Below are 13,763 nucleotides of genomic sequence, written 5' to 3'. Positions count from 1 at the left end.
TCGTGGTGTTCCTGAGGGGGGCCCTGCTGCCCGCCCCCCAATGCCCGCTCCTGCCCCCCCACAGGCCCTGCTACCCCCCCAATGCCCGCTCCTGCCCCCCCAGGCCCTGCTGCCTGCCCCCCAATGCCCGCTCCTGCCGCCCCCAGGCCCCCCAATACCCGCTCCTGCCGCCCCCCAGGCCCTGCTGCCTGCCCCCCAATGCCCGCTCCTGCCCCCCCTAGGCCCTGCTGCCCCCCCAGTGCCCGCTCCTGCCGCCCCCCAGGCCCTGCTGCCCGCTCTTCAATACCCACTCCTGCCGCCCCCCCAGGCCCTGCTGCCCCGCTCTTCAATACCCACTCCTGCCCCCCCACAGGCCCTGCTGCCTGCCCCTCAATACCCGCTCCTGCCCCCCCACAGGCCCTGCTGCCTGCCCCTCAATACCCGCTCCTGCCGCCCCCCAGGCCCTGCTGCCCGCCCCCCAATACCCGCTCTTGCCGCCCCCCCAGGCCCTGCTGCCCCCCAATACCCACTACTGCCCCCCAGGCCCTGCTGTCCCCCCAATACCCGCTCCTGCCCCCCCAGGCCCTGCTGCCCCCCAATACTCACTCCTGCCACCCCCCAGGCCCTGCTGCCCCCCAGTGTCCGCTCCTGCTGCCCCCCAGGCCCTGCTGCCCCCCCAATACCCGCTCCTGCCCCCCCCAGGCCCTGCTGCCTCCCAATACTCACTCCTGCCGGCCCTGCTGCCTGCCCCCCAATGTCCGCTCCTGCCGCCCCCCCAGGCCCTGCTGCCCGCCCCCCAATGTCCACTCCTGTCCCCCCCCCGCAGGCCCTGCTGCTCCAAGTCCGACGACTTTTACACCTTCGGGTCCCTCTTCCTGGAGAAGGGCTTCGAGCGAGAGGTGAGGCCTGGGCAGTGCCGGAGGGCGAGGCGGGCAGGTGGTGGGGACGGCGCCAGCTGACGTGGGGGGACAGAGGCTCAGCCTGCTGGCCTCACCCCTGTATTTGACATGCCCCCATTTGTGACACAACCACGGGGTTTGGGAGTCTCTGTTCCCTTCAAGCGCCAACACTTAGCTGGTAGGGCCAGGGCAGCCTCAGGGCCGAGTGGGCCTGTGGTCAGGGAAGCCCCAGCTCAGTGTGGGGGGCCGGCCTGGCGTCTGCCTGGGGGGCCGGCCTGGTCTCCTGCCTGGGGGGCCGGCCCGGCCTGGTCTCCTGCCTGGGGGACCCGGCCTGGTCTCTGCCTGGTGGGCCAGCCTGGTCTCCTGCCTGGGGGGCCGGCCTGGCGTCTGCCTGGGGGGCCAGCCTGGTCTCCTGCCTGGTCCTCGGCCCAGACTGAGGAGTAAGGTCAGCCGAGCCCCGAGCTGCCAGGCAGGGACCCCGAGCTGCCTGTCCCTCCACACCTGGCACCATCAAAGGCTCCTGGTGTACTCAGCCTGCAGCATGCCCGGGCCACACGGCCCGGAGGCCCCTAGGCAGGTGTCCTGGTGACCACATCTGCCTCCAGACCCCAAGCTCCCCACCCAGGGAACCCCTAACTCAGGGAACCCAGCTAGAGCCAGCCCCCACCCTGGAGGCCGACGTGGGAGAAGGCCCACCACTGAGGCCAAGATGCCCCCAAACCTCAAAGAGTCTGTGAGATGGTTGGCAGGGCCCACCCTAGCTGTCCTGGGGGTTAAATGACATCACCTGGGTGCCTGGGACATGGCCAGAACCCAGTAGGCGCTCAATAAACAAGATGATCACTGATGGCACAAGAGCACATTGCTATAGCAGCAAGGTCGGAGACCAGGCTGGCCCCCCCAGGCAGAGACCAGGCCGGCCCCCCCAGGCAGAGACCAGGCCGGGCTGGCCCCCCAGGCAGAGACCAGGCCGGGCTGGCCCCCCAGGCAGGAGACCAGGCTGGGCTGGCCCCCATGATGAGCTGGTGGTGGGTCTGGCCGAGGACAGACCCACCACCAGCTCATCACGGCAGTGCCGGAGCTCAGATTGGTTCTCAGCTGCAGACTTGGGCCCGGGGCTTTCCAGGGATGTTGGGAGATGGGGGGCGTAGGGGGTGTCACCTCCAAACACAACATGGGAACAAATGTGGTTGTTCATTTGTGAGGATGTGACTTCGCCTTCAACTCCGAGGGGTGAGGCTTCTTTAAGGTGACTAACTTGAGCTGGCCGGAGGAGGGTCAGAGCAGGTGGCCCTGCGCTGGGGCCTCAGCCGTCCTGGCCGCCCCTCACCTCTCTGTTGCTCCCAGTACCGCCTGGCACCCATCCCCCGGGCCCGCCACTACTTCGCCTGTGCCGGCCTGATCTTCGTCTGCATTCTGCTCGTCCACCTCCTGCTGATGCCCAGGTCAGTAGCGGGTGAGCCGGATGGCCACGCCCACTGGGGTCAGGCAGGAGGGGCCACCTGTTAAAGAGTTCAGCACCATGAGGCCTCGGAGTCCCGGAAACGGGCTCAGACCTGTGTCCCCCACACCTGGTGTAACTGGCTCTTCGATTTTGCGTTACTTGGACGTGCTTGCTCCCTCGAGCTGGAGACAGGCCCCCGACTCCCATGGCCTCTCACCTTCCAAGTCACCTGCTACCTGCCCGGCCCGCGGGCACTTCAGTGTGGGCTCCGCCTGAGGGGCTTCCCTGTCCTCCGCGTGCCCTTAGCTGGGGGAAACCGAGGCTCGGGGGGGTGGGTAACGCCTTGTCGGGGTGCAATGCGGAGATGCCCGCTTCTGCCTGGTGGGGCTGGACGGAGGTGTGAGGAGCAGGGAGGAAGGAAGGTCAGCTGCTTGTTGGTTCTGGAAGGGTAGTGAGGCCGTGGCATGAGTGTCATGGTTTAGGACACGCTCACTAAAGATAGGACATGTTTACGTGGAACTTCTGACGCGCTCCTGACTCCAGGCTGCGTGTTCACTCACTTCCGACACAGTTGGCCCGGAGCAGGGATGTGGGTTGATTTGGGCTTCATGTTTTGGCCAGGCCTTGTGTGCTGTTCGTGGGGCAGCTGGACAGGTTTGCAAAGGGCCTCTTGGCTGGGTATAAAATAGCAGTTTGTGAGGGGGCAGACGGAGGCCATGCACCTGAGAGCTGGGGTGCTGGGAGGGGTGGGGGAGCATGTCCGAGGCTTAGCCCTGAGCAGATGAGCCCCCAGAACTTAGGTTTGCCCTCCCTCTCCAGGACAGCGGCTCTGGGGGTGTCCTTTGGGCTGGTGGCCTGCGTGCTGGGGCTGGTGCTGGGCCTGTGCTTTGCTGACCAGTTCTTGGTGAGTGGGGAGGCCCAGGATTGAGCCCCTGTTTGGGCCCCACAGGTGTTGAGGCTGTGGAGATGTGAGCCCCTGCCCCTGGACCCTCCCTGGAGGGCTCTGCTCATGTGCCCCCCTCCATCCCACGTCTCGGGGACAGTCACTGGATGCTCCCCACACTTCTGTGGGTTCCGCTGTGCCCGGCCTGTTAATGGTCCCTAAGTGGCCTCGGGGGTGGCATGTCCCTTCTGTGCACTGCACGGGTACTGGCTGCCCTGGCTGAGTTCCCAGGGGCTCTCACGTCTCCTGGGCCTTCAGGCTGGGCTTCCCCTGCCAAAGCCTAGGCAGTCCCCTCGGGCTGCGGCTGCGACTGCGTGAATCGACCCTGTGATTCCAGAGGTGCTGCCCAGCCCGGGGGATGCGCCGGGCCGTGTCTGAGAGGGTGGAGACTCACCCGCTGCTGCGCTTGTCCCTGGCCGTCCTGACCATCGGCAGCCTGCTCACTATCGCCATATTCAACCTGGTGGGTTCAGGCCGTGAGGGTGGGGGTGGGGGTGGGCCCCGGGAAGGACCCTTGTGTGCGCTTCCCGGGTGGAGGGAGCCAGTCCTGACCCTGGGAATCTGCAGATTCCACTCCTGTGTCTTGTGGCCTAAAAGCTCCACGTGGTGTACCCCTGTCCGGAGCCCCGAGGCCGGGGTGGGAGGTTCCGTGGCCCTAGAGCTCCTCACCCTTCAGTTTTTAAATGGGTGCCCCAGAGCATGCGTGTGGCCAGCCCCGCATATGTCCAGAAGCAGCATCCCGGGCCCCCGAGGAGGCCCCGTCTCACCCTCCTGGAGACTTGGGAGCTGCCCGGGGACAAGCTGGGAGGGCACGGAGCCCCTGCCCCGTGGGCTGCGCTCAGGTGCTGCATGCCTCACTCATTGCTGCTGGGCGGCCCAGGCCCCATGTCTGGAGTCGGGGTGTCCCCACCTCTGTGCCCCGACGCTCTGACCACCTACCTCCCTGAGCCTCGCCTGCAGAGAAGGCTGCTCCTTGGAAGTGCTGGTCCCAGCCTCTCCCAGCTGCATCAGCCTCAAGCTCCAGGGTGGTGCCCGTGTGTCTGCCTTTGACACCCCTGTCCCTCCCCTGTGATGCTGGTGCTGCCGTGGGGTCAGGCGGGCACTCTGGGCACACACGCCTGTGATGCTGGCAGAGGCCTTGGGCCCAGCCCTGCTCAGCCCCGGCAGGCCCTGGAGTGCCAGGCCCTGACCGCCCCCGCGGGGACCTGTCTTCTCTGTAGCCGCTTTCTTCCCTGGGGCCGCCGGCGGGGAACCAGACGAGCCCGAAGGCTGCGAGCAGCAGGGAGAGGACCCCGTGCGAGCTCCTGCCAGTGAGTGCCCCCCCTTGCTGCCCTGGCGCGTGGCAGAGCCGAGTGCACGCGGGCGGAGCTGGAGACCGGGCGTCTGGGCGCGGGTGGGAGCGCCCGTGCTAGTGCGTGCTCCGGACCCGCTCTGTGGCCGGCCGGCCAGGTCTCCGTTTTGCTGACCAGGAGGCGGGCCGACACCGGGAGCCCACAGCAGCCTGAGGGCACGTGGGACTTCTGAGAGGCAGCCATGCATTTTGAGCTGTTCTCTCGGGGGCAGAAAGGCCAGCGCAGGGGAGGAGGGGCAGGTTTCAGTGCTCGTCCACGGGGCGGCTGGTGGCCAGCGGTGTTTTGATTCGGCTCCAGGCAGGGCGTGCGCGCGAGGGAGAAGGGTTTGGTGGTCATTCTGGGGGCCTTGGGCAGCCACGGCCTGATCTTGAGCAGGAGAGTAATGTGGGCAGGGATGCACTTTGGGAAGGGCAAGCTCATGGCAAAAACGAGGCAGGGAGGCTGTTCAGGCATGTGCGTGCCCCCGCCCCCGCCCCGTGTCACGTCTCCACACCACGGCGTTTGTTACATTATTCCCCTTTAAATGAAGTACAGTAACAGTAGAAACAACATTGTCACATTATCCCTTTAAACGAGTTCCCCTGCCGGAAGTAGAAGTACAGTAACAGTAGAAACGACATTGTCACATTATCCCTTTAAACAGTTCCCCTGCCGGAAGTAGAAGTACAGTAACAGTAGAAACGACATAGTAGCAGAAAGAGATTCGCTGCTGCCTGGTTGTGAAGAAGGGAGGTCAGGGAGGCAGGAAGGGGATGCTGAAGACACTGGCTCTCCACGGAGTTCCCAAGTGCTAAAGGCGTCCCTCCCTCTGGTGACGACTGGTCCAGGAGGTGTCTCAGATACAGGAGATGGTGGGGTGACCAGCACCCCATCTCCCCAGTATTACACCTGCAGCTGCATCCTGGCCTTCGTCGCCTGCTCTGTCTTCCTGAGGATGAGCCTGGAGCTGAAAGTCGTGCTGCTGACCGTGGCCCTGGTGGCCTACCTGGTGCTGTTCAACACCGCCCTGTGCGTGCAGGGGGGCTGCTGCGGCCGCAGCCTGGGCAACCTCACCGAGACCAACGCCACCCTCAGGTAGGCCACCACTCGCCACCAGGACCCCATCCCACTGCTGTTGTAGCACCTGTCTGTCATTTCAAACCACACCCCCTCTGGTGGGAAACCGTTGGGGGGGGGGGGCTGCGTGATTTCTACTTGACAGGAAGGAAGGAAGGAAGGTTTCCAGGTCTGCAGCTCTCGGACCGAGTGTGACACCTTGGCAGGTTCTCTGGGGACTGTCCCTGGTCCCACGGAGACCATCCAGGCTGTCCTGTCTTTTGGCCGGTCTGGGCTTGGGGAGGAGGAGGCTTCAGCCAGAGTTCTGGAAAGAGCACTTGTATCTGCTGTTCCTGGACGAGCGGGTGCCACCTGTCACACAGGAAGGGCTGTGTGCATGGTTCTGGGGGCTCTGGGCCCCACCGGAGAAGAGCTCCCTTGAACTAAAAGGCTGGGGTGTGGGACCCCGGCCAGTGTGGCTTGCACCTGCAGCTCCTACCGTCCACACACTTTGACCCCCTGCACCCTCTTGGCTCCATCACTGCCGGGGGCTTTCTTGGCCAGTGCGGGGCGGCTGTTCCTGTCATCCCGGTGTGAGCTCAGATGTCATCTCAGGCCCCCACGCCTAGCCGACCTCTGGCCTGTACCCCGTTTCTTTCCCTGAAGTCCTCTTTTGTCTTGTTTACTGTCTGCACTGCGGGGACTGAGCACTGCGGGCAGAGATGCCTCGGAATTGGCAGCTCTTGGTGGGGGGCACTGAGCCTGCACCCCACACCGCACCCTGTGTTTGGGGGCCAGGTGGGAGCTGGAAATGACCCCTGCCCCCCCCCCTTGATGTCCAGCAGCTCCTCGGCCTGTTTGTGGAGGGATCTGAAGACGATGATCAGTTTCTACCTGGTTCTGTTCTACGCCACACTCATCATGCTGTCCAGACAGGTGAGCCCAGGCCACAGCCGACCTGCCCGCCCCTGGAGGGGGACAGGGGGCTGGGCTGCCTCAGATTTGGGCCAGACAGCCCTGTGGCAAAGCCATGGTCTAGTCTCCAGTCGGTGTCCTTAGCTGCCTTTGGGACCCGAGTGACCTGTGGGGCACAGGGTGGGCAGGCGATGGGCAGGGGTACACGTGGGCCCCCAGCTGTTGGGCCAGGACCACCGTCCCGTCCGCAGATTGACTACTACTGCCGCCTGGACTGCCTGTGGAAGAAGAAGTTCAAGAAGGAGCACGAGGAATTCGAGACCATGGAGAGCGTGAACCGCCTGCTGCTGGAGAACGTGCTGCCCGCCCACGTGGCCGCCCACTTCATCCGGGACAAGTTAGATGAGGTGCGAGGTCGCTGGGGAACGTGCTGCCCGCCCACGTGGCCGCCCACTTCATCCGGGACAAGTTAGATGAGGTGCGAGGTCGCTGGGGAACGTGCTGCCCGCCACGTGGCCGCCCACTTCATCCGGGACAAGTTAGATGAGGTGCGAGGTCGCGGGGAACAGTGCTGCCCGCCCACGTGGCCGCCCACTTCATCCGGGACAAGTTAGATGAGGTGCGAGGGTCGCTGGGGAACGTGCTGCCCGCCCACCGTGGCCGCCCACTCCATCCGGGACAAGTTAGATGAGGTGCGAGGTCGCTGGGGAACGTGCTGCCCGCCCACGTGGCCGCCCACTCCATCCGGGACAAGTTAGATGAGGTGCGAGGTCGCTGGGGAACGTGCTGCCCGCCCACGTGGCCGCCCACTTCATCCGGGACAAGTTAGATGAGGTGCGAGGTCGCTGGGGAACGTGCTGCCCGCCCACGTGGCCGCCCACTCCATCCGGGACAAGTTAGATGAGGTGCGAGGTCGCTGGGGAACGTGCTGCCCGCCCACGTGGCCGCCCACTCCATCCGGGACAAGTCAGATGAGGTGCGAGGTGGCTGGGGAATGTGCCGCCCGCCCACGTGGCCGCCCACTCCATCGGGGACAAGTTAGATGAGGTGCGAGGTCGCTGGGGAACGTGCCGCCCGCCCACGTGGCCGCCCACTCCATTGGGGACAAGTCAGATGAGGTGCGAGGTCGCTGGGGAACGTGCCGCCCGCCCACGTGGCCGCCCACTCCATTGGGGACAAGTCAGATGAGGTGGGAGGTCGCTGGGGAACGTGCCGCCCGCCCACGTGGCCGCCCACTCCATCGGGGACAAGTTAGAGGAGGTGCGAGGTCGCTGGGGCCGGGAGCCGGAGGGCACGGTGAAGGGCATCGCTGCGCAGTGCTCCCCGTGCGCCCCAGGGACACAGGCCTGGGGGCAGAGACCCGGGCAGCCAGGTGCTCAGCCCTGGGCCCAGGTGCACCCGTGAGATGGGCCGGCAGGATGGTGGCGAAGACCAGGTGTGTCGGGTTGTTTGTGGGCTCAGTCTCTCCCACCCGCCTTGTGCCGACGTCACAGAGAGCCCGGCTCCTGGCTGTCCCCCTCAGCCCCACTCTGCAGAATCAGGGCATTTGAGAGCCAAGAACCAACCCGGGCCTGACCCTCCCCAGCCACCTGACAACCGCTCTTCAAGGGCCCACGACCCTCCTGTGCAGCCGGGTGGGGGCCCAGCCTGCCCCTCCCGGTGCAGCACCCGCAGCTGCTGCCCGCTCCCAGGCACTTCTTCCCTCCCCCGCCCAGGACTGGTACCATCAGTCCTATGACTGCGTCTGCGTCATGTTCGCCTCGGTGCCAGAGTTCAAGGTGTTCTACACCGAGTGCGACGTCAACAAGGAGGGACTGGAGTGCCTGCGCCTGCTGAACGAGATCATCGCCGACTTTGACGAGGTGGGACCCGCGGGCGCGGCGGCGCCAGGGTGCAGGTGTGCTCGGCCGCTGTATCAGGGTCACCTGCGGGCGCCGGCTCCGCCGGCCCGTCCTCGGGAAGGTGGCTTCCAGCTAAGCCCTCGCTGTCGACCTGAGTGGGAGGCGGGCTTGGTGGTTGACAGGCCTGTGGATGCTGCCATGGAACCAACCGGCTCCTTAGCGGGAACCAGAGTCCAGACAGGAATGGGGAGGTGGGGAAGACAGGCAGGGGGAGGGCCTGGCGGGAGAACGTGGGCAGCAGAGGGGGCAGGGGGCCACACCCTCCGAGCTGGGGCGGGCCTGCAGCTGCCCCGTGGCCCCGTCTCTTCTGCAGCTGCTGCTCAAGCCCAAGTTCAGCAGCGTGGAGAAGATCAAGACCATCGGCAGCACCTACATGGCCGCTGCTGGGCTCAGCGTCCCTTCAGGGCACGAGAACCAGGTACTCGGCCACTCTGCTGGTCTCACGTCCCGGCCTGAGGGAATTCAAGTCCCTGACCTGTGGGGGTGGGGCAGGTCCTGGGCCCTCTGTGCGGGAGCCACTGGCCCGTCTCTGCCCACCACTAGCCCCTCCGTGCCCGCGTGGTGCGCCAGTTCAGGGTGCGCCGGAGTGTCCATTAGTGCAGTCGGGGCAGAGGCGGGGTGAGCCGGGGCCCAGCACCGCAGTCGGGGCAGAGACGGGGTGAGCCGTGGCCCGGGCACCGCAGTCGGGGCAGAGGCGGGGTGAGCCGTGGCCCGGGCACCGCAGTCGGGGCAGAGGCGGGGTGAGCCGTGGCCCGGGCACCGCAGTCGGGGCAGAGGCGGGGTGAGCCGTGGCCCGGGCACCGCAGTCGGGGCAGAGGCGGGGTGAGCCGTGGCCCAGCCCCGCGCTCTGCCCGCAGGACCTGGAGCGGCAGCATGCCCACATCGGCATCATGGTGGAGTTCAGCATGGCCCTGATGAACAAGCTGGACGGGATCAACAGGCACTCCTTCAACTCCTTCCGCCTCCGAGTCGGTGAGGCCCGCGGGCAGGGGGCGCAGGGCGCTGTGGGCAGGCCCCCTCAGGTGTTCTCGCCCATCTACTGTGAAGGTGCTAGAGACCCCTGATTTTACGGCCCCAGTGGTCCTCACACACCACTGATACAGTCACCTTTGAAAGTTTTACTAATACGTTCTTACAGAAAACGGAGAAGCCAAGACCACCAGCTTAAATCACCTGGGAACCACGTTGTTGGTCTAAGTGGTCACTGAGCTAACAGGGCCGGGCTCAGACCCCTTCACTGTTAGGAGATTAGCAGAGCCCTGGCCAGCAGACCGGTGAGGCCCGGGTTCGGTTCCTGCTGAGGGCATGTGCCTTGGTTGCAGTTTGTCCCTGGCCGTTGGGGTCGTGTGGTTGGCAACCACTCGATGTCTCTCTCACATCGATGTTTCTCTCTCCTTTGACTTGAAGAGTTTTTTTGTTTTTTATTTCTCACCTGAGGATATTTTTCTACTTATTATCAGATAGGGTGGGCGGGAGGAGGAGAGAGAGAAACATTGATGTGATAGAGCCACATTGACTAGTTGCTGGGGACAAACCACAACTGAGGTACATGCCCTTGACCAGAATCGAACCCACGACTCATTGGTCTGCAGGCTGACACTAACCACTGAGCCAAACCGGCCAGAACCGATGTTTCTCTCTTCCCCCCTCTCCGCAAAAAAAAATCCTTGGGAGAGGATTAAAAAAAAAAGATTAGCAGAGGCCCTGGCCGGTTTGGCTCAGTGGTTAGAGTGTCAGCTCGGGTTCAATTTCGGTCAAGGGCACCTACCTCAGTTGCGGTTCACCCTGGGCCTTGGTCAGGGTCATGTGGGAGGCAACCAGTCAGTGTGTCTCTCTCACATCAATGTTTCTCCCTCCCTCCCTCCCTCCCCATCTGAAGATAAATAGAAAGAAATCCTTGGGTGAGGATTAAAAAAAAAATTAGCAGAGGCTAGGACTGGTGTCACCCAGACCCAGGGAGTGTGGTGAGCAGGCCCCACGTGGGAAGCTCCGTTCAGCCTTCCTTCAGTTCCGTAGGAGCATCCTGTGGCTGGTGGTGGGTTTGGTGGCCTCCCCAGGGGCAGAACCCTGAGGCTGGGCCTCTGTGACCTGCCGACTACAAACATCACCTCCAGGCATAAACCACGGGCCTGTGATTGCTGGGGTCATCGGGGCGCGGAAGCCCCAGTACGACATCTGGGGAAACACGGTCAACGTCGCCAGCAGGATGGAGAGCACTGGACAACTTGGGAAAATCCAGGTAAACCCAGCTGGGGCCCGGGACCGAGGAGGGAGGCACCTCCTGGAGGTGAGGGGACGTGGCGGCGCTCACTGACCCAGCATCAAACCCTGAGGGAAGCAGACTCGCCCTGGCCACCACGGCAGCTGTCCTTGCTGGTTCTAGGCCCGTCTCCCCTCTCTCCAGGTGACAGAGGAGACGTGCACCATCCTCCAGGGACTCGGCTACTCCTGTGAGTGCCGCGGACTGATCAATGTCAAAGGCAAAGGGGAGCTGAGGACTTACTTTGTCTGCACGGACACCGCCAAGTTCCAAGGGCCTGGGCTGAACTGAGGCTGCTGGTAGGGGCAGGACATGCCGGGGGCCGACCGCTGCCCCGAAGCAAGCCGACAGGAAGACAGCCCACGCCAGCCACGGGTGTTCCACGGGCAGGGCCACCACCACCCGACAGGTGGCTGTGCGTGGCTTCCTGGGACTTGCACAAGAAGACTTGGACACACACGCCGGCCCCAGGTGCTCACTGCACAGGTGGGCACAGCCTCCAGCCTGGCAGCAACAGGCCCCGGAGTGTCAGATCCTCGCTCAGGTCCTGCCTGCCGTGGAGGCCGCGGAGCACGACCGAACACACCCGCTGTGGCCGCCAGCCGCGCAAATGACACCCGTCCTCTTGGTACAGGGCTGACACACTGTCGGGTGGGCTGGGGACGCCTTTTGCCCAGTGGCGGGACTGCCGCTCGCCCAGGCATTCTGGTGGCTAGAACCGGGGTGTTCCCAGTCCAGAAATGGTTTCGTGGTGGGAAGAAAGCACGGTGGACGCATTCCTCACCATCTCTGGCATGTTTGTTTTAAATGGACACCTTATTAATGGAGGTTTTATACTTTTTAATGATGTCAGACACTAGGCAAACCTCTTCCCTCCCGCGCCCGCCCGGCCTCTAACCGCCGGCACTTCAGCGGGGCTGCTGTCCCCCATCAGCTGGTGGGATTGGCTGGTGGTGGGGACGCAGCTCTCTGGAACAGGGCTCTGAGCGAGCCAGCGGGGCAGCGTGGCCTTGGCTTTGGATCAGACCACTTGGATTCCATTTTGAGGTTAGGTTCGATAAGCAAAAAGCCTAGAAGATTCGTCACAACCAACCTCACCCTCGACCATGCACTTCCGGGCTCCTGGTGAGCCTCCGTGCGTCTCGCAACCACGCTGACTGGAGAAGCGGCCTGGAGCGCGGGCGCCAGTGCACCGTCCTGTCTGCTACCTGCACACCAGCCCCGAGGAGCGTCGGCCAGGAGCCAGCACTCAGCGAGGGCACGTGGGAGGCCCTCGGGGCTGCGGAGACGCTGGCTGAAGGGATCAGTGCAGGTGCACAGAGCCATCTGTGAGCCTCACCTCTGCAGGATCCAGAGCCCAACCCGGCCCCACCCTGAGAACCAACCAACCTGCCACTCCTTTTCTGATCTGACTGCACTGCCTCGTGACCAGAGCAGCCCAGGACCTAGTACAGGTGAGGTCACTGCACAGTGGGGTTCCCGAGATCACAGACCGTGCTAGCAGCGACTTGACATCGAGGGCTGCCTGGGCCGAGGGGCCAGCTGCCAGCGTCTCACCCTGACGTACACGGTGCCGGGCAGCAGTGACGCTGCATGTGACTGGAATGGTATGAACAAGTGCAGGAACTTGCTGTAGGAAGGAATCTGCCTCTACACCACCCGGTCACGCGCAGGGCTGGCCTCGTGGGACAGGGCGAGCAGGCTCCGGGGGGTCAGGGAGGGCCCGCGCAGGCGCACATCAGTGTGCAGGGGCCTTTCCTGCTCGACATTCAAGCTGCTTGTTTCTTCCAGCGACAGAAATCCCGGTTGGGAGTTTAAAAAATAACTGGTCACCATTAATGTATGTTTTTTATTTCCAGTTAAGCACTGCTCAGATAAGATTCGGTTTCAATGTTCAGATCGGAGTGTACAACTGACCACAGAAGTCACTTGCAGTTATTTTTATAAACCTGTTTTCTAATGAGCAAGTCACTCCTTTACACGTGTCCTTTTGTTTTATGACAGGACAGGTCCCTTTTCTGTCCTCACCAGCTCGTGAAAGACCCCGAGCTTCTCGGCCAGAGAAGCTCCCACGGCACAGACAGCAGGCCGAGCACTGCGTCAGCCAGTGACGCAGATGTGCACGTGGCCAGGCTCATTCTGTGCACTCGTGTTCACAGGCCTGTAGTGTTTGCTTGAAAATGTTCTATTTCATTTTTATAAAGTTCCAGGGTTTCTGATTGGTAATTTAACACATGGGAAGCTGAACCAGTCTGGAAAAGCCGAATGTCCTGACTTTAGAATAGGCCATGGCTGCCCAACTGCATCTGAACCAGCAGTCCCGAGAGCCCCGCCCACCCCTACTCTCTCTAGCTTTGTGGGGCAACAGGCCCGCTTTGAGTCAAACGAATCTGGTAGGTTGGGAAGGCTGTGGAAGGGGCTTCCCATCTGCAGCAGCTGCTTCCAGCAGAGGTGGCTCGGAGGCTGCTTTCTCCCCCGTTACCGTCCAGCTCTTAGTCCCAGGACAGCTCTGCTGCCAACAAGAGGCCAGTCTCTGGAACATTAAATTAATTGTTCCAAAGTTTAATTAAAAACACAATTTACAAATATTTTGAAAAGCATTTCCAGGTTAATGAAAAAATATACACATAATATATAATCAAGTCCCCTCAGGTCCACACTCAGCATCGGTCTTCGTAGCTTCTTCACGATCTGCAAGGAAAGAGCTTGTGGAGTGTTCTGCTTGGTGAACAGGGCTGTGCAGGCAGTTCTGCTCAGCGGTTAGAGCCTCGGCCTGCAGAGTCCCGGGTTCGGTTCCCACTAAGGGCATGTACCTCGGTTGCAGTTTGTCTCTGGCCCTAGCTGGGGTCGTGTGGGCAACCACTCGGTGTGTCTCTCACATCGATGCCCGCCCCCCATCTGAAGATAAATGCAAAAAAAGGGCCGTGCAGGGACAGGTGCGGACAGGCCCTCCGCACAGGCCGGAGACCACGTGCATTATTAGGTGACCACCGTAGCTCTTTCACAAATGTCTAAACCCTTCAGTTCTGTAAAGA

General features: G+C 63.0%; 2 protein-coding genes across 9 annotated transcripts in view; one reads left to right on the top strand and one right to left on the bottom strand.

Annotated features, from left to right (window-relative positions):
• ADCY7 (adenylate cyclase 7) overlaps window positions 1-12,932 on the top strand; it is a 41,893-nt gene extending 28,961 nt beyond the window's left edge. For 5 of the 6 annotated variants that reach the window (XM_036275974.1, XM_036275975.1, XM_036275973.1 and 2 more), the window contains 13 exons: window positions 806-878; window positions 2,226-2,323; window positions 3,142-3,226; window positions 3,603-3,728; window positions 4,486-4,575; window positions 5,498-5,691; window positions 6,495-6,588; window positions 6,819-6,974; window positions 8,283-8,429; window positions 8,782-8,886; window positions 9,326-9,440; window positions 10,583-10,707; window positions 10,873-12,932. In XM_036275974.1, the coding sequence (XP_036131867.1) occupies window positions 806-878; window positions 2,226-2,323; window positions 3,142-3,226; window positions 3,603-3,728; window positions 4,486-4,575; window positions 5,498-5,691; window positions 6,495-6,588; window positions 6,819-6,974; window positions 8,283-8,429; window positions 8,782-8,886; window positions 9,326-9,440; window positions 10,583-10,707; window positions 10,873-11,019 (1,555 nt within the window). In that variant the 3' untranslated portion in view covers window positions 11,020-12,932. The remainder of the gene's footprint in view (window positions 1-805; window positions 879-2,225; window positions 2,324-3,141; window positions 3,227-3,602; window positions 3,729-4,485; window positions 4,576-5,497; window positions 5,692-6,494; window positions 6,589-6,818; window positions 6,975-8,282; window positions 8,430-8,781; window positions 8,887-9,325; window positions 9,441-10,582; window positions 10,708-10,872) is intronic. The other variant, XM_036275979.1, reaches the window with a different exon arrangement.
• A 270-nt stretch (window positions 12,933-13,202) lies between these two features.
• Window positions 13,203-13,763, bottom strand: part of BRD7 (bromodomain containing 7) — a 39,109-nt gene continuing 38,548 nt past the window's right edge. For 2 of the 3 annotated variants that reach the window (XM_036275980.1, XM_036275981.1), the window contains exon 17: window positions 13,294-13,419. In XM_036275980.1, coding sequence (XP_036131873.1) covers window positions 13,367-13,419 — 53 coding nt within the window. In that variant the 3' untranslated portion in view covers window positions 13,294-13,366. Of the gene's footprint in view, window positions 13,262-13,293; window positions 13,420-13,763 lie in introns of those variants that run through there. The other variant, XM_036275982.1, reaches the window with a different exon arrangement.

This window comes from Molossus molossus, unplaced genomic scaffold (genome assembly GCF_014108415.1).
Source record: "Molossus molossus isolate mMolMol1 unplaced genomic scaffold, mMolMol1.p scaffold_m16_p_21, whole genome shotgun sequence".
NCBI lineage: Eukaryota > Metazoa > Chordata > Mammalia > Chiroptera > Molossidae > Molossus > Molossus molossus.
The sequence above is the reverse complement of the archived record's forward strand: the minus strand, read 5'-3'. Positions and strand labels throughout refer to the sequence as shown.